The 23,089-nt window shown below is 55.7% G+C and overlaps 1 protein-coding gene across 1 annotated transcript in view; it reads left to right on the top strand.

Annotated features, from left to right (window-relative positions):
• Positions 1 to 23,089, top strand: part of ATP8B3 (ATPase phospholipid transporting 8B3) — a 78,047-nt gene that overhangs the window by 1,168 nt on the left and 53,790 nt on the right. Inside the window, exons 2-28 of the mRNA XM_057424576.1 lie at positions 1,023 to 1,091; positions 1,561 to 1,652; positions 2,250 to 2,363; positions 2,769 to 2,867; positions 3,691 to 3,752; positions 4,333 to 4,405; positions 4,508 to 4,578; positions 4,903 to 4,985; positions 5,522 to 5,680; positions 6,451 to 6,539; positions 7,324 to 7,517; positions 8,208 to 8,439; positions 9,275 to 9,331; positions 10,210 to 10,330; positions 10,816 to 11,004; positions 11,417 to 11,529; positions 11,883 to 12,047; positions 12,321 to 12,432; positions 12,706 to 12,781; positions 13,173 to 13,314; positions 13,739 to 14,003; positions 14,467 to 14,690; positions 15,278 to 15,361; positions 15,641 to 15,880; positions 16,046 to 16,184; positions 16,409 to 16,539; positions 17,038 to 17,623. Of these exons, the coding sequence (XP_057280559.1) occupies positions 1,043 to 1,091; positions 1,561 to 1,652; positions 2,250 to 2,363; positions 2,769 to 2,867; positions 3,691 to 3,752; positions 4,333 to 4,405; positions 4,508 to 4,578; positions 4,903 to 4,985; positions 5,522 to 5,680; positions 6,451 to 6,539; positions 7,324 to 7,517; positions 8,208 to 8,439; positions 9,275 to 9,331; positions 10,210 to 10,330; positions 10,816 to 11,004; positions 11,417 to 11,529; positions 11,883 to 12,047; positions 12,321 to 12,432; positions 12,706 to 12,781; positions 13,173 to 13,314; positions 13,739 to 14,003; positions 14,467 to 14,690; positions 15,278 to 15,361; positions 15,641 to 15,880; positions 16,046 to 16,184; positions 16,409 to 16,539; positions 17,038 to 17,268 (3,606 nt within the window). The 5' untranslated portion in view covers positions 1,023 to 1,042 and the 3' untranslated portion in view covers positions 17,269 to 17,623. The remainder of the gene's footprint in view (positions 1 to 1,022; positions 1,092 to 1,560; positions 1,653 to 2,249; positions 2,364 to 2,768; positions 2,868 to 3,690; positions 3,753 to 4,332; positions 4,406 to 4,507; positions 4,579 to 4,902; positions 4,986 to 5,521; positions 5,681 to 6,450; positions 6,540 to 7,323; positions 7,518 to 8,207; positions 8,440 to 9,274; positions 9,332 to 10,209; positions 10,331 to 10,815; positions 11,005 to 11,416; positions 11,530 to 11,882; positions 12,048 to 12,320; positions 12,433 to 12,705; positions 12,782 to 13,172; positions 13,315 to 13,738; positions 14,004 to 14,466; positions 14,691 to 15,277; positions 15,362 to 15,640; positions 15,881 to 16,045; positions 16,185 to 16,408; positions 16,540 to 17,037; positions 17,624 to 23,089) is intronic.

Below are 23,089 nucleotides of genomic sequence, written 5' to 3'. Positions count from 1 at the left end.
GGGACCACGGGACGGGATGTTCCCTGCCAGGCCAAAAGGAGTGCCTGGTGTTGAGCTGGAGGAGCATCCGTGGGTTAATGAATCACTGTGGGGCCAAAGGAGGTGTGGAGCAGTGGTCAGAGGATGTCTTGTGCCTGTGGCCATTGCTGCCACTTTCTGGTCCTGGGTAGCTCCGGGTTGGGGCCAGGGAAGGGTTTGGCTGCCGGCCCTGGCACCCGCTTCCAGCCTGTTCCTGCAGTCATTGAGGCGATGAGTGAGGTTTGACAAGAGGTTTGTTGGAGCTGCGGCTTCTTGGATGTCCCCGTGGAAGTTTCTCCAACTTGGAATCATTCTTTGTCTTAGCTCCCTCTTTCCCTTTGCCCCTGGGCTCTTGGCGCAGCACCCAGCTCCACCAGCATCCTCCTCTCTCCAATTAGCTGTAGTTTCGTTTGGCCTCACCTGCAGCAGGGGTGCTGTGCAGCTGACGTGCGGTCTGTGGAAGGGGTAAGTGGGGTAATGGGGATTGTTACTGGGTACAATGGGGCTCAGAGACGCCCAACGCAGCAGGGACGTGGGGGAGAGTCAACTTAAGCCTGATCCTGAGCGTGAGGGATCTTCTGAAAGGATGACCACAGACAAAACTAAAGTCTTCCATCCCGATGAGACTCAGGATAGGCTTGGACCCTTCCATGAAAGCCATCATGCCATTTGATGGTTTGGAAGCAGAGAGCCCAGGCAAATCTCTTGGCACTCACCACTGTTGGCCTCAGCTTTGCTATTAACAGCCTGGAGGAAGGTCTGAAGATGCTCTGAGCAATGGGTCAGGGCCCTGCGGGCACCAATGCGTTAATGGCCCTGAACAGCCTCACCTCTCCCATACCCATCCCTGGGGTCCAGCTAAACCCAGCCTTGAGGCTCAGTCCCAACAGCTTTGTTGTAGGTGGTTCTGCCTCCAGCTTGGCCGCACACCTGTACCTGGCCATGGGCAGGAGCATCCCGGGGGGGATCTCATTGCTTCGTGTTGTGGTTGTCCTTGTCCCTAGATCCTGGCAGTGGCACCAGCATGGCTGAGCAGGAGCCAGGCTGCCTGCATGGAAAGAAGCAGCTGCCAGGTCGGTGAGCAGGGAGCGCGTTGTGGGGTTTCACCTGTCTTTAGAAGAAGTAGATTTGGGGTGAATGGGCTGGAAGGAGGGACCACGAGTGGCTGGGATGTGCCTTGGCAGCCTCTGAACTGGGATAGCAAAGATTCAATCAGGAGAGGACCAGCGAAGTCCTGTTGCTTGGAGGGGTTGTGCTTCACCTGGCCTGCTTGTACCACGACCCCAGCACCTGAGCTCGGGTAGCCTGAGGCTCGAAGGGGACGTGTGTGCAGCAGTCCCCCATCTCTGGAAGCTTCTGGCCTCCTGAGCCCTCTGTCCACGCGTTCCGAAGCTCCAGCTCTGTCCCGTTTGCACCTCCAGCAGCTCTCAAGCTGTAGGTGCTCTATGGAAAGCCCATCCAACCAGCGTCGGGTCACCGTAAGCCCAGTGGCACCATCACTGGCTCCCATGGGACGTGCTGAATATCCACTTGCTTTTCCAGCTTTCACCTGGGAGGTGAGGGCCAACGACCGGAGCTACCACAGGCAATTCAAGAAGAGGTTTGCCTTCTGTCTGAGCAAGCAGAAGTACGCGGTGAGTCAGCCTCGGCTCCGGGTGCTGGGGACTCACACACACAGTCCTCAGTGCATCGGAGACTCAGAGTCAACCAGGTTGGAAAAGACCTTCAAGATCATCAAGCCCAACCATTGCAAGTCCATCACAAACCCATGTTTGGAGGATGAAGAGGATCCCTGCCCTAGATCCCCTCTGAAGCTGACAGAAAAGGGGCAGAATCGCAGTGAGGGAGGCTTTTTAGTCTGATGGTCCAATAACAAGAAAGACTGTGTTGTTTTTTTTAAGATTTAATATAACAAAAGCAGATTTTCCTTTTTCCCAGCTAAATAATGGCCCCCCAGCTGGAGGTGAAGGAAATGGTTTTGTCTGGATTTTATACAGCCCTTTCCTCTATAAATCTCCTTGTTTCCCCTCATGGCTTTGGATTTTTGAAGGCATCTCTTACCCCGTGAAAAGTCCTGAAAGCACCAGAACGTCCTTGATTTCCTGTAGTGAGCTGGTTTAGGGGACGTGGCAGTGCGGGGGAACTTGATGATCTTAAAGGTCCTTCCCAGCCCGGTTGATGATTCTGTGGTTCTCCGTGGCTGAACGCCCACTGGGGCCTTTCTTCTGCAGGGCAATGCCATTAAGACAGCCAAGTACAACGTCTTCACCTTCCTGCCCCTGAACCTCTACGAGCAGTTCCACCGAATGGCCAACATCTACTTTGTCTTCGTCATCTTCTTACAGGTGAGCTGGGCACCAAGCGTGTGCAGGGCTGCCTAGAAAAGGAAGGATGCCTGGTGGTTGGTCTGAGATGGTGCCAAGGATGCTGCTTGTCAGCGGTGCTCCTTGTCCTGAGCTCAGAGGGGTCTAACCTCCCTTAAGCTTGGTTACATTAAACTGATCGGATGTGGATGTAAGAGAAACCATCCCTAAATAGAAATCCTGCCCTCCAAACGCCCCACGTACACTCCACACTTTAAAAGGACGTGGAAAGCCAACAGGACCGTTCTCTGCGGGCAGACACCTGGATTTGAGTCTTCTTAGATGGGTTCCTTAGGCGCTGGCCGGGGAGAGGAGCTGGGAATGAGGGGGGGGAGTCACCTCAAGCACTCCAAAGTGGGATGAAAGTGTAAAGTTCTCCTCCTCTAGGCCTTCCCCGCGATCTCCACGCTGCCCTGGTATCCTCTGCTCTTCCCCCTGAGCTGCCTTCTCGTCATCCGGGGTGTGCGAGACCTGATCGACGACATCGTGAGTACGGGATGGAGCAAAAGGCTGTTCGAGCTGGGGGCAGGTCCTGGGGGAGCTGGGCAGCAGAAAGGGCCCTCTTGCTGTGGGTGAACTGAAAAGCTTGGAAGTTGCTGTCATTTGTTGTTCCTGAGGAACCATCAAGTCTCCCATGTCCAGGACGCTTTGTGTTTTCCTTTAGGAAGGATGGGAACTGGCCAGTTTGCTTTCCTTGGGGTCTAAACACCAACCCCCCTCATCTTTATATCTTAACCAATGGTTTATATTCCCAGGGTGGTCACCAGAAATACCTCAAGGGATTTTAGCCTCTACATTCACCAGCATACATCTTCTGGTTGCTTCAGAAAGCAGGCTGCAGCATGTCCTTGCCCCATGTCTGTGTCTCTAGGCTGAGCAGTTTGGGGCTGTTCAGCCTGGAGAAGAGAAGGCTGCGCGGAGACCTCAGAGCAGCCTTCCAGGATCTGAAGGGGGCCTATAGGGATGCTGGGGATGGACTCTTCATTAGGGACTGCAGTGACAGGACAAGGGGTGATGGGTTAAAACTGAAACAGGGGAAGTTTAGATTGGATCTAAGGAGGAAATTCTTTCCTGTAAGGGTGGTGAGGCACTGGAATGGGTTGCCCAGGGAGGTTGTGAATGCTCCATCCCTGGCAGTGTTCAAGACCAGGTTGGACAGAGCCTTGGGTGACCTGGTTTAGTGTGAGGTGTCCCTGCCCACGGCAGGGGGGTTGGAACTTGATGATCTTCAGGTCCTTTCCAACCCAAGCCATTCTATGATCCTATTCGATGATTCTATGTTTTCAGCTGGCATGGTTTTGTCTGGCAGGGCCGTCACCAAAGCGACAGAAACATCAACAGCAGGCCGTGTGAGATCCTGTGTGGGAAGAGGTGAGGGCCCTGGGGGAGCTGGAGCTGGGTTTTCCAGGTCTGGGTGGAGCAATGGATCCCCTGAAGTGCTGAGCCTCCTTGAGCATAGCAGCGGAGAAAGGTTTTGGTGCCATGGCCCCTGACTCTGCAAACTCCCATCACCTCCCATCCTGCAGCTGCCCTGTAGGGATGGGTGATCCCGTTCCAGTGGCTGACAGCAGGTCTAACGAAGCCCTGATTTGCTGTGATATGCTGGGAGGAGGGTGCCTTGGCCACAGAAGTTTCCGCAGGTCTTCGTATCTCATGGAGCAGTATCATAGCCGAACAGTGGTCCAGGGAAGGACCAACACTGCCCATCCGTGGACAGGGGGCTGAAGGTCCCTGCCACCCACAGGGACATGGGATATGGACGTGACAAACGGGTCCTGCGCTCTCCTCAGTGCTCAGCCATCCTGTGGCTGTGCAGACGCGAGGCCACCACCGCGGCAGAGGAACCGGCACCCGTTCATGCAGGACCGGTCCAGAGGGCAGAAGGAGCCGCAGCCTCCATCCCCGCTGCTCCGCAGGGATAAAAACCCCTTCCCCTCTCATCCTCCTGCAGCTTCCGCTGGCGCAAGTGGCGCGACATCCGCGTTGGGGACATCGTCCGCCTGCGGAAGGAGAGCTTGGTCCCGGTGCGTGCTGCCCCCCCGGAGCTGCCTCTGCCCCACGGCTGGGGATGCGTGGTCAGGAGGGGCTCAGCCAAGTGCTCTCTCTTCCCTTGTTTGCTCTTCAAGGCCGACATGCTCCTGCTGTGCAGCTCGGAGCCCAGCAGCCTGTGCTACGTGGAGACCACCGACATCGATGGGTGAGGAGAGGGGCACGGTGCTGCTGTTGCCATGGGGGAAGAGGGATGGAGCCACGGAGGCAACAGCTCCGGTCCTGGGGACACCCCAGCGTTGGGAGGGAGAGGTCGGGCACACTGCAAGTTCAGTAGCAACCATTGGATGTGGCCAGGGCTCCCCGTGTGAGTGCTCCATGCCTGGTCCCCGTCTTGCTCTTCATTGGCATCACTCATGTAACCACCTGGTCATTAATGGTTGGCTGTGTCCCATGGGCCCGACAGCAGAATTAAGAGCTCCGTCACCCCACAGTGCTGGTAGAGTCTTCCCTCCCTGGCTCTTGTTCACAGGGAGACAAACCTGAAGTTCAGACAAGCCCTTCTGGTCACTCACCAGGAGTTGGTGAGGGAAGAGAGCATGGCTGCCTTTGATGGTGAGTCTCCTACCCGGGCAAGGCTGCGGCATTCCCACCGGGATGGGACGGGCTCAGCCTCAGGAAGTTCCTGTCCCCTTAGGCACAAGGGCCATCAGTCCAACGTGAGGCTGCACTCTCTCCTCCTTGCATGGAGGACCTTCCCCAGCAAAAAGGCACATCGGGGTTGTGCTCCTTCCCCCTGCCCTGCATCTTGATTTTCCTATGGGAATCAAGTGCTTGGCTCCCAAACCGCTCTGACCCCGGGTGTTTTCCCCTTTGGTCCTCCACAGGATGCACATTCCCCTCCCAGAGGCTCTGGGGATGGAGCTGTGTTTGTACCTCCTCTGGTTTTATAGCCCAGTGAACCGAGCACCCTCCTCCAGCTTAGCTTGGATTTGAGCCATCCCTTTCCCAACTGCATCTGGAGAGGCCCCGACCATCCCTGAATCTCCCCAGCACCCCTCTTTGGAGGGGGCAGGAGTGGGGGGCGAGGGGACAGGAAGGTCCTTCCCCTTCCCTCAAAGCCATTACCCGAATCCTGCCCTCTGCCCCAGGGAGAGTGACCTGTGAGGAGCCCAACAGCCGCATGCACAGCTTCACGGGCACGCTGGCCTGGAGGGGACAGACCTACCCCCTTGACAGCGAGAGGATCTTGCTGCGAGGCTGCAGGCTGCGCAACACCGACCTCTGCTATGGCTTGGTTATCTACGCAGGTGAGCGCATCGTGTCCTGCATCCACCCACCTTGGTGGCCTCCTGCTCTTTGGGGCTCAGCGCATCTGAGAGCTTGGACACGGGGAGATGCTGGAGTGAGTCCAGAGGAGGCCATGGAGATGCTGCGAGGGCTGGAGCAGCTCTGCTCTGGAGCCAGGCTGAGAGAGCTGGGCTGGGGCAGCCTGGAGAAGAGAAGGCTCCTGAAGGGGAGACCTGAGAGCAGCTCCAGTGCCTGAAGGGGCTGCAGGGAACCTGGAGAGGGGCTTGGGACAAGGGATGTAGGCACAGGCCAAGGGGAATGGCTTGAACCTGCCAGAGGGGAGACTGAGATGAGCTCTTAGGCAGAAGCTCTTCCCTGTGAGGGTGCTGAGGCGCTGGCACAGGGTGCCCAGAGAAGCTGTGGCTGCCCCATCCCTGGCAGTGTTCAAGGGCAGGTTGGACACAGGGGCTTGGAGCAAGCTGCTCTAGTGGAAGGGGTCCCTGCCCATGGCAGGGGTTGGAGCTGGAGGAGCTTTAAGGTCCCTTCAACCCAAACCAGGCTGGGATTCCATGAACAGCTGTGGGAGGAAAGGGACAAGGTTTGGTGCAAGCAGCACTCCTCCAAGTGTGCAGCCATGGTTCGATTAACCTCTGATTGAGGGATGTGGTCCTCTGAAGCCTTCAGAGGCAGGGAGATGTTGTTATGGAGGAAACCAGAAGCACTTTGCTGCAAGGCAACCCTCTGGGGGCTGGGGCCTTGTGGATTTACTTCTAAAATGTTTCTCATTCAGGATTCGATTCCAAAATTATGAGGAACTGTGGAAAGATCAAGCGGAAGAAAACCAAGCTGGACCGCATGATGGACCGGTTGGTGATCATAGTGAGTGGTGCAAACACCTCCTGGTCTGCCAGCCTCTAGAGTCTTCTCATGAGAGGATGCTTGCTTGGGTGACACTGATTTTCTTAAGTTTGCAGTCTTTTGCTGAAGATACCTTGGGTTTAATATGTTATGGGCACACACCAAGTGATGCTCCCAGGAATTGGCAGCTGCTGGATCCGGGGCTGTCTGCACGTGGTTGTGTTGGCAGCTCCGAGTCCTCAGCTGTAGAGCAGCCCCTTGGATGAGGGAGCTGGAGTATTCAGGATCTCCAGCCCCTCCAGGCCTGCTTGAATGATCCATAACAGTGCAGGTCCAAGGAGGTGGCTTGAGCCAAGGGACCTTCACAGAGCAGATGGAGGAAGGGAAAGGAGAAACCTTTCCTCCACTGGAAGCAAGGCAGCGTGGTTGTAACTGGAGGGCTCTTACTCCTGCTCCTGGTAGTTGGCCATCATCACCCCTCAGACTGGCCGCTAGCATTCCTCTGCTTGCTGGTACTGCAGCAGGAACACCCCGTGTCCAGGGAGATGGTGTCTGAGGCAATAAGGAAGGTGGGAAAGCAGGGGTTTGCTTTGTGAGTGTGTTATGTATGTGCCAACTGAAATACGTGCTGGGATCCCTCATCTCAGCCCAGGATGAGGTCTGAGAACCAGCTTCAGGCGCAAGGACACCTTTGCACAGGCTCACAGCTAAATGAGACAGTCTGGAAGAGGCAATGTTTGGTGCTAGGAAGGGGTCTGATGGGCTCTGTGCGATGGTGCATTCTCACCCTGGCTTCTCGTCTCAGATCTTCGTGGTGCTCTTGGTCATGTCGCTGTGCCTCGCCATCGCCTCTGGGTTCTGGGCCAAGATGTTCCAGGAGAAGCACAGCTACCTCTCTGCTTTCTACAAGCACACAACACCCGCCCAGCAAGCCTTCTTCAACTTCTGGGGCTTCACAATCCTCCTGAGCATCATCATACCCATGTCCATGTATATAATGTAAGAGCAACAGAGCTTGGAAGTGGTCAGAGATCAGGACCCCGCTCCCTGTCCTTGGCCATCATCTGGCACTTGGGTTTATAGCCACAAAATGGGGCTGCACAAAAGACCCATCAGTGACCTTGAAGAAGTCATTCCCACGTGTTCCTTTAGCTGTAAGAGGGTAAGGATGGGAGCGGGGGGCATCTTACAAACACTGATGATGAGCTTTGAGATCTTCTCAGGGGAAAGCCAGAAAAGAGATGCAAAGGCACGTACTGATGCTGGAAACGGGGGGCAGGCTGAGGATGAGACTTGATGCCGGTGTTTTCACGCTGAGCAGCAGCAGGGTGGGGAAGAGAAGGCCACAGCTGGCCATGATCACAATCTGTGCTGGAAGAAGCCGTTTCCAAACTGCCTGGCCCTTTGCTGAATCTCCAGTAAGCATTTTGTCATCAAAGGCCAGATTTCCAGAGGGGACCCCAGTTGCCTGGGCCCCAGTGGGCTCTCAGTCTGGCATGCGGAGCCTTCTGGAAGCCAGGCCACAAACAAGGAAAAACCTCTTTCCTCCCCGAAGCTCAGAGCAATAGGATCCAGGTGGGGAGTTCCCCTCTGCCTTTTCTTCCCCATGTCAGATTCTCAAGTGCCCCTGGGATGCGAGCAATGAGATCTCCTTCCCCAGCGTAAGCTTTCTTCTCCCTGACTCCCTAGGTTTGAATTCATCTACCTGGTGAACAGCTGCTTTATCAACTGGGATCTGGAAATGTATTACGCTGCCAAGGACATCCCAGCACAAGCCAGAAGCACCAGCCTCAATGATCAGCTTGGCCAGATCGAATACATCTTCTCGGACAAGACGGGCACCTTGACGCAAAACATGATGAGCTTCAAGAAATGCTGTGTCAATGGGGCCGTCTACGGTAACCTTTGTAGGGACTCACGAGTTAGGTAAAGCTTGGATTGGCTCTTCCCACTCTTCCTGCCTTGCTGGGGAGCTTGAGGCACGTGGATTGATCTTGGTGCTCCAGCACGTAGACAGAAGATGCTGTAGGGGTTTGGCTTGTTCCCATCACGCACGTTACTGGGGATTTGCAGGGGCCACCATGCCTATGGCCACACAGTGCATGGGGTCAGGAGATGCCTCAAACTCAGCTGAGATCAGCGAGGTTTTCCCTGATGAAAAAAGGGAGCCTGGGGTTAGGAGCCCAGCGGCAGCTCCATGGCAAACGCATGGTGTGGGTAAGGTGGATCCCACCTGGAATAATCGGCTGCCGCTGCCCAGGACAGAGGAAGCAGAAGAGCCGTGGGCCAGTGAAGCCCATGGGATTTTTCTTTTCTATGAAGGTCATGGAGAGAAAAAGGAGGTTTTGCTTTTCTTTGCAGCGTTTTTCTGGTGGAAAGCAGCTTGGTTTCCAAATTTGGGCACTTTGAGGCTTTCTGGTGACCCATGGAGGAGGCAAAGGCGTTATCATCTCCCTCATGTCGTTTCATCACAGTTAATGCATATAATTGCTCAGCTAGAGCTGAGTTTTTAACATTGAAAATGTGTCTGAACAGTCCAAGAGCCAAATAAGTGAAACCTGCCCATCCTGTGAGAGCCTGGCTTGTGACCAGGCTGAGAACTGGTCCCTTCTGGCCAGTCTCTTGAGCAGCAAAAGGAGAGGTCCCCTGTTGAGAACCTGCTCAAAGGCACACACATAACCCCCCTAAGTGGTGCTCCTGTGAGCTCTGTTAGTTAAATTCTTTTCATTTTGGCAGGTACGGGCACGGGCCACGAGGACAAACATCCACGGGTGCGTAACTCCCCCCTCTCATGGAACATGGGGCCAGATGAGGCTCCTTGCTGGGGTCAAAGCCATAGCACAGAATCTGCCTGGGAACATCCCCACGTGCAGCCCTGGGCCTCCAGCCACAACCTCCCGGGCTCCCATTGATGCCCGAAGCTCTGGTCCAGGCTGGGAGATGTGATGACAGAATCCCAGCATCATCAGTGTTGGAAGGGGCCTCTGGACATCACCCAGTGCAAGCAGGGCCACCCAGAGGAACGTGCCCATGGTGGGTTTGGGATGTCTCCAGAGAGGGAGACTCCACAGCCCCCGTGGGCAGCCTGTGCCAGGGCTCTGCCACCCTCAGTGGGAAGTTCTTCCTCACGCTGAGGTGGAACTTGGTGTGCTTTAGTTTCTGGCCATTGCTCCTCGTCCTGGGCACCACTGAGAAGAGCCTGGCACCATCCTGCAATGAGGGGACCCCCTCTCTGCCTGCTCTTTGGACTAAACGGACCCAGCTCCTACAATCTCCCCTTATCACAGAGATGCTCCTGAGCATCCTTGTGGCCATTGCTCACACTAGCAGCAGGCCCAGCCGTTCCAGCCCAAGCTTGCTTACAACAGGGTCCCACGTTGTAAGACAGTGGCACGTGTTCCCTTGGGCTGGTGAGTTTGTTGGTCCTCAGCTGCCAGTTAAGGACAGGGGAACTGGGGTTATAAACCAGTGCAGGTCTGGTTTTCAATTTGCTTTTCATTACCAACCTTTCTATACTCGGCAATGCAGAGCTTGACTTACGAACTCTGATCTGGATTGAACCACACCAGCACAGAGCTGTTGTATTGCAACCAGCAGCATCCCCAGTGCAGTCAGTCTCTCCTGGGTGCCTGCAGCCTCCCTGTGCTTCTTGCAGGGCTCGGGGGTGACCTGGACCCCGAATGTGCAGAAGAAGTCGGACTTCTGCGATGTGACACTGCTGGAAGCCGCCCAGCGGGACAAGGACCCAGTGCTGAGGGAGTTCCTGAGGCTCCTGGCCCTCTGCCACACCGTCATGGTGGAGGAGAAGGGCGGTGGGTTGGCTGCGGTGGATGATGTGCTCGGAGTGGGGTCAAGCCGGTCCAAGGCACTGAGGCCATGGAGGCTTCCTCCATCACTTAGGAAAGCTCTGCAGCGTGGGGAGCAGGGCGTGTGAGAGCCCCTGCACATTTGGGTTTGTTGTAAAGGTTGGGACCAGGATCCATCCCTGTCTGGGATGATGCAGGCCGGCAGCAGCTCACCGTGCTCTTCTGGTCATGCTGGGACTAACTGGTCACAGTGCCTGCTGCATTGATGAACCGGGAAACCGGGGTCATGTTCTGTGGCATCTACAAGAGTTGTCTTTCCTGGGGCCATGAGCAGAAGAGATGAGACAAGAAGGACTGAGGTTCCCAAGGGTGGTGGCCTGGACTTTAGGGTGTCCATAGATAATACTGGTGTTGGGCAAGAACAGGGTGTTTCAGATGTCCAAGAGCTGCTTGGCTGGGAGCCTCCTTGTCTAATCCCAACTCTTCTGCAGACCAGCTGGTTTACCAGGCAGCTTCACCAGATGAAGAAGCATTGGTGCTGGCAGCCAGGAACCTGGGGTATGTCTTTCTGGCCCGAACACAAGACACCATCACCATCAGTGAGCTGGGGAAGAAGAGGGTGTACAAAGTGCTGGCCATGCTGGACTTCAACAGCGATCGCAAGAGGATGTCTGTCTTAGGTGAGTGGGACAGGGTGTCTCAGGGGTCCTTTCCATTCCCAGCCCTGCAAAGGGATGGCACTGGGGTGGCTGTGAGTGATTTAGGATTAACAATCCTAAGGATTGTCCTGGTCATCCCTATGGTTTTGCTCTCCCTCATACCTTGGGGTAGGTAACCAAGAAGGGTTTAAGCAGCTGAGAGTGAGCAAAGCAGGGGCTCAGAGGAGGTGTGTGAGGAACTGACAGCCCTTGAGGCCTGATCCTGCCTTGTGATGGTGTAGATATGGGGGAATTCCTGTGCTTCCTACAACCATAGGTAGAGAGGCACCAGTGTGCACTGTGATGCTTTCTGCAGCAGGGCCATGGCACGGGGACAGCGATGGGTGGGAGTCATCTCTCTGGGTAGCTAAGCTGTCATTCCCCTCCCTCCCAGTGCGGGACCCCCAGGGCACAATCCGTCTCTACACCAAGGGGGCTGACACGGTCATCCTGGAGAGACTGCAGAGCAGAGGGCCCAATGAGACCTTCACGGAGAGGGCGCTGGATGTGAGTCCCACGCCAGCCTGGGGTGGAAAGGGCTGGTCCCCCTGCTGGGCTGGGTGTCCTGGAGGCCCTTGTCCCCCTTGCCTCAGGAGTTTGGTCTTTCTTCCTTCCTTCTGCTCTAAGAGCCTCACATGGGCATATGGGACAGGGGCTAAGAGGGCATCAAACCCCCCTTCAGTGTTCTGCGTGCTCATGGCAAGGATGCTCACGCGGATGCTGTAGGATGGGAGCGGGTCAGAGCCCAGAGGGAGCCCCTCAGGTCCTCTGGCTCTGCCCATGGGAGCATCGCGGCCGGCTGGGGTGATGCCCTGGTCCAGGGGCTGAGGGAAGGGAGCCCTCATGTCCCACCTCTGCAGCGCTTTGCAGAGGAGACGCTGCGGACTTTGTGCCTGGCCTGTAAGGAGGTGAGCGAGGTCGAGTACAGCGACTGGAGCAGGAGGCACCGTGAGGCCAGCATCCTGCTGCAGGGCCGCGCGCGGGAGCTGGACAAGCTGTACGAGGAGATGGAGCAGAACCTGCAGGTGGGATGAGGCTGAGGGTTGTGAGGAACCGGCTGCGCTGGTCCCACCCAGGGCAGGAGCGTGGGGCTCAGCCCTCTGGAATGAGGGGGGTGAAGTGTCCAACCCAACACCCATCCCCTGGCAGGGAGCTCCGCGCCAGGGGTGACTTTGTGACATGCACTGGGTTAGGTACCTCTTGGGTCGTGTCCACCCTTGGGCACGGCCTCCTGGTTGGATCCAGGGGTAATTCCCACCTCTGTATCTTGTCCTGCCCCATACTCGCCCTCCTTCCAGCTGCTCGGGGCCACAGCCATTGAGGACAAGCTGCAAGATGGAGTCCCTGAAACCATCCAGCTGCTGAAACTGGGCAACATCAAAGTGTGGGTGCTGACGGGAGACAAGCGAGGTCAGTGGAAGCAACCAACGCGTTTCAGCTTCTCCCCTAACCACGACCAGAGATGAGACCCTGGGGCTGGGCAGCAGCCAGGGCCTGCTGTTCCCTTTGGTACACAGCCGATGTCCCACACATCATATCACCCATGGGGAAACTGAGGCAGGGGAAGCATCTGCGATGGCTCAGAGCTGGAGCAGAGCCCCCAGGGGCTGCTGCCCACCAAGGGCTCTTGTCCCTGCGGTGGAGGAGGCAGCACCAGTGGCCACTGCCCCCTGCGTGTTGCAGAGACTGCCGTGAACATCGGCTACGCGTGCAAGCTGCTCACGGATGACATGGAGATCCTGGAGGAGAAGGAGATCAGGTGAGGAGCTGTGACCTCCTGGTTCCGGATGTTGTTGTTGTCCCTGCTGAAGACCCCTTGAGGGCACAGGATTTGGGCAGAGCTCCACTCTGCCAGAGATGCTTCTCCTTCCCTGTCCCAGCCTGGGTGTCCCTGATGCTTTTCCAGGCTTCCCATCTGTTCCTGCTCCTACAGCACTGGCCTCCCTGGCAGGCTTTGCCCAAGCTGCCTCTCCAGCCTCTAAACCACAGGGACAGAGGCTGATTTCTGAGGGCAGTGAGCCCTTGGGGCCCCCTCTCTGCCCCCCCTATTCCCACCACTGGGAACATCTTCCCGGCACTGTCTTTACAATGGCAAAAGCCAACTGCAGGTCCCAGCCCTCAGCTCCTACCCCCCCCCCTTCCTCACGCAGTGAGATCCTTGAGGCTCACTGGGTCAGCAACAACAACTCCAGTGGCAATGGGGAAGCCCAGTCCAGCAGCCGCCTCTCCCAGCAGCACCTCAAGGCTTCACAGCACAAGAAGAGAGCGCTCATCATCAGTGGGGACTTCCTGGTAAGGTGGCACTTGGATGCTCTGTGCTCTGCCCAGCCTGTGCTGTTTGTGCCCTGGTGCTGGGTGGCACCAGGATGTGATGGGCGTCCTTCCCAAAGGGTAGGGAAAGCCCATTTTGGGCTGGGGAATGAAGAGGGGAGAGGGCGACAACTTTGTACCCATCACTTGGTGTTGGGGGGCTTCAGTCACACTGCTCCAGTCGGTCTCGTGGGATGAGGCATGTTGGCATCAGCTCCCCAGGCTTCCCATGATGCTGGGACGAACTGGTCTCCTGGTCACAGTGCCTGCTGTGTGATGAACTGGGGGTCACTTTCTTGTAGCATCTACAAGATTTAAGAGGATCACTGAAGAGCTTGGGGGGGGGGGGGTGTTTCACGCTATGAACGCTACGAGTGAGGTCCCAACCATTGTGCTCTTCCCTAAGGACAAAATCCTCCACACGGGAGAGGTGCTGAAGGAGGAGCGGAGGCTGTGGCAGCGGCTGCCTTGCTGCAGGGCTGCGGGCTCAGAGCTGCAGGGCAGTCTGGTGGAGAAGGCCTTCGTGGACCTGGCCACCAGCTGCCAGGCAGTGATTTGCTGCAGGGTGACCCCCAAGCAGAAAGCCCTCATGGTGCAGCTGGTGAAGAAGCACAAGAAAGCCATCACCCTGGCCATCGGGGATGGGGCCAACGACGTCAACATGATCAAAAGTGAGGCTCGGGGCAGGGGGGAGTGTGGGGTTCAGCCGGTGCATCCCACTGGTGGGAAGTGGTGGTACCCCATGTGCCATCTCCATCACCTCACCACCTCCTTTGAGGCGAGGAGCTGGGAGAGGAACCCCCTTGATGCTGTGCTGGGAGGGTGGGAGAGGCACAGGACCAGCCTGGGACAAGAGCAAGGTGGACCACTTGCTTTGATGAATGAAACTTCCAGCCCCCATCTGTGCAGCAGGCAGAGACATCCCTGCCCTTCTCCAGCAGCCCTGACATGGCACTGAGCTCTTCGCTCACCCAGCCATGCCTGGCACATCGCTCCTGCGGGATGTGATAAAGGGGGCTTCTTCCCTTTGCCCATCACCACTGGATTCACCCTCTGCTCCTCAGCAGGGAAACCAAGCACCCAACTCCCCCAAAACCTCCTCGCCTGCCTTTCACCCCCTCCTGTCCTCTGCAGCCGCCGACATCGGGGTGGGCATCAATGGGCTGGAGGGCGCACAAGCCGTGCAGTGCAGCGACTATGCCCTGGCGCAGTTCTCCTACCTCCAGCGCCTCCTGCTCGTCCATGGCCGCTGGGCTTACCTCCGCATCTGCAAGTTCCTGCGCTGCTTCTTCTACAAGACCTTTGCCGGCCTCATGGCCCAGGTCTGGTTCGCTTTCCACAGTGGATTCACGGCTCAGGTGAGGAATGAAGCCATCAGCAGGGGTTGCATCCGTCCCATCGGTGCTTCAACCCCTCCGCAGAGGATCCCATGCAGGTCTCGTGCCTGGTACTGCCTGGTGGGCACATCACCACCTTGGTCCCCTTTCTCCCTTGCCCTGGTATTGGACTGTCCCATTCGTGGGGGCTGCGTGGCTGAGTTACAACTGGGCATGTGCCTTTTACCTGACTGGATTGGGAAAAGCAGCCTTTTGGGTGGAGGTTTGGGATGTCCTGATGAGCTGCAGCTCAGTGTCAGAAAGATGCAGGGAGAGATCCCATGTGCATTTAGCTGGTTTCCTCCAAAATGGGAGCTTCTATCCCAAAGGCCATCAGTGTACCTTGACCACCACCATGTGGCTCCAGGCCCCCCCATCTCCATCTGTAGCATGGTCCCACAGTCCACTGACTGCTGCAGACAATGTGGGGCTGATGCAGAACTTGGGGCAAGTCCATGGGGATTTCCACAGAGTTTGGATCTCCTGGGCTCGCCCCTGGTGCCTGGGCATCTTTTGGGAGTCCTTTCAAAGCACCACTGCTCTCACGGCTGCTTTCTTTTCCCTTCTAGCCCCTGTATGAGGGCTGGTTCCTTGCGCTCTACAACATTTTCTACACCGCCTACCCTGTGCTGTCCATGGGCCTTTTGGAGCAGGTATGGGTTCACCGGGCTGCATCCAGCCCCTGTGCCTGGAGGCTGCATCCTCAGTGGGTGTGAGTCAGCCTGGCAGTTGTTCCACCCCATTTGCATGGCTTTTTATGCTGGGACACAGGATCAAGCAGCTCAATGGGCATTTGGAGCTTACCCCATCACCCCACAGGAACCGCGTGTAGGGACCCACAGCAGCATTCCTGTAGCGGGTGTTGCATGGGGTGGGCCCAATCCTGCTTCCCAGTGTGGCGGGGAGGGTGATGCTTGGTGCCTTCTCGGCAGGACGTGAGTGCCAAGAAGAGCCTGGAGTTCCCTGAGCTCTACGTGGTCGGGCAGCAGGATGAGCTCTTCAACTACCGCGTCTTCGGCATCACCCTCCTGCACGGGGTCAGCACCTCGCTCGCCAGCTTCTACATCGCGTTCTGGGCCTTCAGGGACCATGTGGGCAGCAAGGCTGTTGGTGACTACGAGTCCTTTGCTGTCACGGTGGCCACGTCAGCGCTGCTGTCGGTCCTCATGGAGGTGAGCACCCACCTGCCCTTCCCCATCTGGCCCCTGGGCTCTCTGACACCATCCCCAGCAGCTTTGTGGTTGGGGGGTGACCTCCCTTGGGGCTGGGGAGGAACCTGGGACTGAATGGAAGAGGATCCCCATTGGACGCTGTGCGCTCTGCCCTTGTCACTACAGTTCATCCTGGACACGAAGTTCTGGACGGTGCTGTCCTTTGCGATGGTCGCTGCCAGCCTGCTGCTCTTCTGCCTCTTCTCCTTCTTGACCCAAAGCATCGGTGCCTTCAGGATAGCCCCTGCCATCTTCTGCTTCCCAGGTCAGATGCCTTGGTACTACAAGCTGTTTCCCACCTGGTAGATCCTCTCTCCATCACAACTTCTTGATCCGGCTGTCTTGATTTCTGACTCCAGTTTAGGTGCCATCTCCTCTTTAGACCCTTTGATACCTTCATGGGTGTGGGCCTGTCCCCCGACAGTCGTTCCCTCTGTGCTCTCCACCTTCCCTACTTAAGCATCACCCACCACCTTCTTGCACTAACAGATGCCACCCGGAACGCCCTGACCGACCCCTACGTCCTGCTCGTGGTCCTGCTGTCCCTGGTGGTGAACACTATCCCCTCACTGACCATCCACCTGTACCACACCATGGCAGGCAAAACCACCATCCAGCAGGTGAGGGCTGATGGGGATGGCACGGGGAGGGCTCTGGGGCTGTTCTGCAGGGAAGCCAGCCAGCCGGGACGTGTCACCTCTCCTTGGTGGCACCACTCACCTGGTGGTGGCTGCTCATGCCACTGGTGCCCAAGTCTGGAACTGGCTTCCAGGACTCCCTTGACCTGCCAATTAGGAGGCACTGGGGTCTGGAGCAGGTTTTGGTACCACCCCCAGCCTTCACAGAGCTCATTCCCATGTGGGTTATGGGTTTACACCCTTCTGGTGGTACAAAGAGGTCCCAGATAAGAGCAGGGGTTGAGAATGTGCTCCAGAGCTCCAGCAGCTTTGAAGACCCCAGGAGTGTTCCTATGGTGCGCATCCCCTCGTGGCAACTCAGCTCATGGTGGAGCCGGGAGCCAAACCGTGCCTTGGTGGAGGGCACCCCTGCACATCCCCCTTGGGGTGAGGGTTTGCCTGGGGGGTGGCCACAGCCCTGATCTCCTCATCTCCTTGCAGAAGACCCGCTTGAAGGCAAAGCAGGCGCCGGAGCCCTCGGTGGAGCTGCGTGCCCACGTCCCCCGTGGCTCCTTCCACCGCCGCTCCAGCTACGCCTTCTCCCACCAGGAGGGCTACGCCGGGCTCATCACCCGCGGGGACAGCCTGCGGGCTGGGGCTGCTCGCCCCGGTCTCCTGCATCCAGAGATGCAAACCTGGGCTTTGTCGTCCCCCCCCAGCCCCTCGCCGTAGGGTGCCCTGGCAGCATCAACCTCCCCCTGTGCTGGGGTGGGAGGTGCTGTCAAGGTGCATTTTCCAATCTCATTTAGATGGGTTTGAAGCCAGGGGCAGCTCCTACGGATGCGGAGGGGCTGGACCAGCCTGGGGGGCTGCTGCTCCAGGCACTAAACTCTGGGACGTGTCCTGCCAGCAGCTCTGTCTGCTCCACACCGGGTGTGTTACAGCCTGTACAGAAAGCAACCAACCTCTGCCACGCACATCGGGCTGGTTCTGGTGCCCGTGGCATTCACATGCATCATCCCAGCAGAGTAGCCTGGCTTCCAGCAGCCTCTCCTCATCGCTGCCCACCATCTGTGAGGATGCTGAGGTGCTGCCCCATCCCTGGCAGTGTTCAAGGCCAGGTTGGACACAGGGGCTTGGAGCAAGCTGCTCCAGTGGAAGGGGTCCCTGCCCGTGGCAGGGGTTGGAGCTGGAGGAGCTTTAAGGTCCCTTCAACCCAAACCATTGCATGATTCTATGATCTCCACCTCCTTGTCTTTGCTATCCCTGCATGAGTGGTGGTGTCTGCTGTGCGCCATGCCCCACTCCCATGGGACTGATATCCCCATCTCCAGGGACAGCTTGTGCCCACAGGCCCTGCAAAGTGCTGTTGAGGGGAGGGCGGAGCACTGGGGTGACATTCACCAGCTCTGCCCAGAGGGATGGGAGCTGCAGGGCTCCACAGTGGGGACATCAGCAGCAACTGCTGGAGACGCTGGGTGTGAGCAAGTGACCCGTGACTGGATCACCCTCTTTATTGCTCTTATTTTATAATTAAAGGAACTCCAGCTTTTCTCTTGTCTCCTGCAAATCCCTGCTACCCCACCAACAAAGCTGCGCAGAAAGGTCCTGTGGGTCCATCTGTGCGCGCCACCAGCTCTTTGCGACCTGCCAGCACTTGGTGCCATGGCAAAACGCATGGTGGGACGTGATACTGGGATCAAAAGAGAGGTAATTCCATCAGCCAGGGGGGCTTGGACCTGCCTGCGGCACACACGCCCTGATGGGTTTGTTTGACAAGTGCTTTGGCCTCATCTGCACCCAGTTTGGGCGAATTAAAGTGTTTATTTTGGGCTCCAGCCAAAGGCTGCTGGATGCTGCCAAGAAATGAAAGTGTCTGAGGCTTCCCCTAGGAATGCTTTCACCCCTGCAAATACCAGATGGAAAACTATGGGGGGGGAAAGGAACCTTTCCCAGCTGCCTGGGCATGATCCCCAAATCTACTCCCTGATGCTCTCAGGGCAGGCCTAGGGCAAGGAATGGAGCTGCATTGCAGGGAGCTGACCCATGGCACACAACACTCACGCCATGTGAATGACTAGAAAATAATTTATTGAAGAAACAGAAAGCTGCAGAAATACAACACAGTCATGACCAGTAGAGGATGAACAAATAGAGAGTCATTCCTTTTTGTCCTCTTGTAAAACCTGTCAGTAGGCTGGAGTTTGAGCTTCCTGATAGCTTCCCCTGCGCGAGTCATTGCAAAGAACAAGGAACAAACTCCAGAGCACACAGCACAGTTTGGATAAAGTGCCTGACACATAAGACTTTTTATTATTAGTAGTAATATTTTCATTTTTTAACGTTTGCAAATAGCTTTAACAAATATAGTTGCAAGACACAGAGGAGTAACAATTGCATTTCGCTGGAGAGCAAAACCTATCCCATGAGAGTAACGATAAAGCAGCAGCGAAAAGAACCCAACAGAAAGAAATCGATGTCATTAGAAGGAAAAAGTCATTGAAAAACTCAAGAGATGAGGCCCTCAGTCTGTGTGGGATGAGGACAAGCGTCACCTATTGCTATGCAGATCAATGAGCAGTGTTTTCTGGACTGGCAAACCTGAGGCTGCAGATTCTTCCTGGCTGGGTTTATTCTGATTTATTTCTTTTTTTTTTTTATTATTATGTAGAAATTTAAGGGAAAAAAAGAAGAAAAAAAACAAAAACCAAAAAAAAATTTTGTTCTTTGCATTTTTAATTTCTCCTCCTTCAAACCCCCAAACAAAGGCAGACAAAAGAGGAACCGGATCCTGCACGGCAGCGCCTGGAAGGCCAGCCCCAGAGCCGCTGCCTGCACCGCCCCGGCTGCACATGTGCTCCAAGACAAGGGAAAGGGAGCGCAGGGGCCAACCCAGCACCTCCATGGTGGCCAAGGCGGGTTGAGGACAGGGGTTTAGAATCATAGAATAGAATCATAGAATGGCTTGGGTTGGAAGGGACCCCCCAAAGCTCATCCCTGCAATGAGCAGGGACATCTTCACCTAGATCACGTTGCCCAGGACCACGTCCCGCCTGGCATCTTCCCCACCTGGAATCGGATGCTCAGGAAAAGGAACAGGATTTCTTTTACAAAGCCATTTCTTGGCATGAAGAAGCACCAGCTCCTGGCGTGCCCTGTGCTGATGTCCTCAGAGGAGGAAAAGCTCAGCTCTGCCTGTGCCATAGTGGGGTGACAACGGGTATAACCCAGCCTGGAATCCCTGGGATCCCAGAGGGATGAGGACAGCACTGCCCCACTGCTGACAGTGGGTTTTCAAAGCACAAAAGCCATCGGTTGAAAACTTCCACTCAAGGTAGAACCAGAGGGCCTGGGGCAAGGAAATTACCTGAATTCCTGAAAACTTCCACAAGTGAAGCAGGACACGGTGGGAGATCCTGGGTCCCCTCCTCTTCCTCACCCCCTGACCATTCGCTCTCCATCACCCCTGGGGCCCCTTTTCTTCTCCTGCTCCCCACAGCACAAAAACGCTCTTCAGGGGCGACCCTGGTTGAGAGAATTGTCTTTAGGACAGAGCTTGGATTGTCATTACCTGCAGAGAAAAAAACATCTTTGGTATCACGGCAAGTTGCTCCTCAAGGCATTTTGGTTGATGTGGGCAGCAGGAACGGCCAGATCTGCCTGTGGGTGATCCAGCAAGTCCTGGTGGGCTAAAGGATAGGGGAGAGTGCTCGGCTCTTGGCTTCTCCAGGGTTCCCCAAGCCACTGGGCTCATGACCCATGATGGAAACGGCTGGTTGCTGTGAGATCCAAGGGCTTGTGACTGTGGGTTGCATCCAAGCCTGGTGAGAACTTTTTGTAGTTGGAAACGAGGTATTTGCCTCCAAGCACCAAAGCTTCTCATGCTGGAAAAGGCCTTGAGAGAGGAAATGGGACACGGAGGGGAAGAGGAAAAGGGCAGGGATGCAGAGCTCCCCCAAGGGCAGGAGAGTTGGTAGCAGATGAGTGGTGCTGCTGGAATAAATATCATCTCTTCCTAAAATCCAGGTCCTTGGTCAGTGGGTCCCATGTCTCCCACCACCACCTAGTACTGAGCATCTCACTGCTGGCCATGAAGAAGGCACGGCATTAGACAAGAGAGGAGACACAAAACCACCCTGCTTTCTTTTGGGGGGGGCACTTTGGTGGGGCCTGAGGAGGTTGAGATCTCTTTCCTCACATTGGGCTGAGCTTTGGGGTCACCTCTAGAGACGGAGGCGAAGGATGGGGTGGTGAAGAGGCTGGAGAGGGCCAAGGAATCAGCACGTTAAGGTAAATGCTTTGGTAATGGTAGGTACCTCTGCCTCCTCCAGGCCTCCATCACCCTCCTGACCTCTGAAGACGTAACTCCTTGTTGCCTCTAAGCAAAGAGAGGAGGAGGAGGGAGCAGGGCGAGGAAGGAGCAGGGGATGCGGGGGGGCTCTCTGGACATTGGCAGAAAGCTCCCTGGCTGTTTAGGGGAGGCAGGGAAACTTCCATCATCCCCTGAGACCTGCGGTGGGCTGGGGTCCTCCAAGACCTCTTCCAATGGCTGGAGGAGTCGTTGTCTTCTTCTTCCCCCTTCAACCAGAGTGGGTGCCTCCATGCAGGGTCAGAGCTGAGCTGGGCGGCACAGGGAAGCCTTCTGGGGCAGCCCCTGGGTGCTGGGTGCTGCCTCCATCCTAAATCACATCCTTGGCAAGAAAGCCTCAGAAACGAGTCACTCCAGTCCATCCCTGGGTCCGGTTGGGCATTGATGCAGCACCATCTTCAGCACCTCTGTCTATGCAGGGTGAGGGCAGAGGCAGGTCTGTGAAGTCATCCCAAGGGATGGGGACTTGGGAGCATCACCTGGAAAGGTCTCAGCCATGGGGTGAGGTTCTGGGGTGCCTGGGGGCCGTTTCCCTTGTCTCAGAGCACACGAGGAGCCCTGTGGCTTTGCCAGCTCAGGTCACGGTGGCTGATTGTCTCTCCTCTCATCTGCACTCAGGATTTGACCCACAGAGCTGGATAAAGCAAGAGAAAAACCCAAACCGAGCCAAAAACCAAGCCCAAAGCACAGAGAGGAGCCAGTGCCCATGGCACGGGTGGGACTGGGTGTGCACACGCTGGGGTCCCGTGTCCCCCACGTCCTTACCGTGTGTGCCGGGCACCCCGTCCTGCCCGGGGGTCCTGGGGGCAGCCCCCCACTTCCCACATCAGCAGGAGCTGAGGAAGGAAAGAGGCAAAGGAAGAAACTGAGGGGGGATAAATGGTGACTCTCCCGTGCTTGCATGAGTTGGAAAAGACCATGATCCATGCAGAGACGTCCTCATCAACCGAAAACTCATGGGCAAAAGAGAAAAGAGCAGTTTGTCCCCTCCCGCTCCCACCCAACCGCCCCGTCCCCCAATAATTAGTACATTACTTCAAGAAAGAGTATATTTTTTTCATGCATAAATCAAATTCATCTTTTTTTTTCCTTTTTTTTTGTCTTTTTTTTTGTTGTTTTCTTTTGTCTTCTTTAAATTACATTTGAACACAGAACACAGATAATAAATACTCTCGTACGACATGACTCAGAGAAAAGGAACACATCAGAACGCAAAGGTCTCGTCATCGTTATTCATTTTTGCTTTTTTTTTTTGTCTTTTTTTTTGTGAAAAGGACTTGTTTTAATATGAAATCTGTAAACTCCAAGGGTCCTTTTTTTGGTTTTTGGTTTTTTTTTTGTTTTTTAATCTTTCTCTCTTTCTTTCTCTCTTTCCACCATGAAACTATCCAGCTTTCCTCTCCTTAACATTCAATACGTCTCCCACTGAACTCGTCAAAGAAATAAGAACATGCCGTCTTCTGCAAAATTATAATTTAACAGTATAAAGCTTCAAGTCACAAATTCCAAAAACTAGCTAAGTAATTTTTTTTTTTTTTTTTATCACATAAACTATACATTAAATATTTTGAGGTATTTCAGAGAACATTGTCAAAGGCTTGTAAGGTCTGTGCCGGATGGAAAAGAAGGCTTTCTCCTGCATAGAGAACGTCTTTGGTATCACAAGCCATGTGGGTATTAGGTAGAAGATGGGTGGCAGGGCCACGGGGACGGGCAAGAGCTGGCCAAGGCAATCGTGTGGAGGGGGGACAGGAAAGCCATGGGGATACGGATGCTCTGACCTACTCTGTCAGGTTGCCCAGCAGCATGAAGCACCCTATGGGGGTCCTGGCTAGGCTTGTTGTCACCCGGGTTGCTCTGCACAAGTTGGTCCAACTCAAAAGGAGCCACCTCGGCTGGAGCCTGAACCAAGTAGGTACAATTCAACCCAGGACTTTCCTACACTAGACATTCTGGAGACTGCTGTGGACAAGCATCTTCTCTGGTGCATCCTCCCGCTGCCTTTTGCTAAAGCCAAGCGGTGGAGTGGTGTGGACCTGGCGGTGCCTGTCTCCTCCAACAAGCCAAAAATGCCCCTGTGGGGACTTGGAAATGGTTTGTGCTCAAAGGTGTCGCAGCTCCAAACTGTTCCCCTCAAGGAGGGGTTTGGAGAAACCCCATGCTGAGGCTTCCCACCAGTTCTGC

Source organism: Pezoporus wallicus, unplaced genomic scaffold (assembly GCF_028554395.1).
Source record: "Pezoporus wallicus isolate ANWC-B61680 ecotype Strahan unplaced genomic scaffold, APGP_CSIRO_Pwel_v1 contig_8376, whole genome shotgun sequence".
Lineage (NCBI taxonomy): Eukaryota > Metazoa > Chordata > Aves > Psittaciformes > Psittacidae > Pezoporus > Pezoporus wallicus.
Note: the sequence above shows the minus strand (reverse complement) of the source record. Positions and strands in the feature narration are given on the sequence as shown.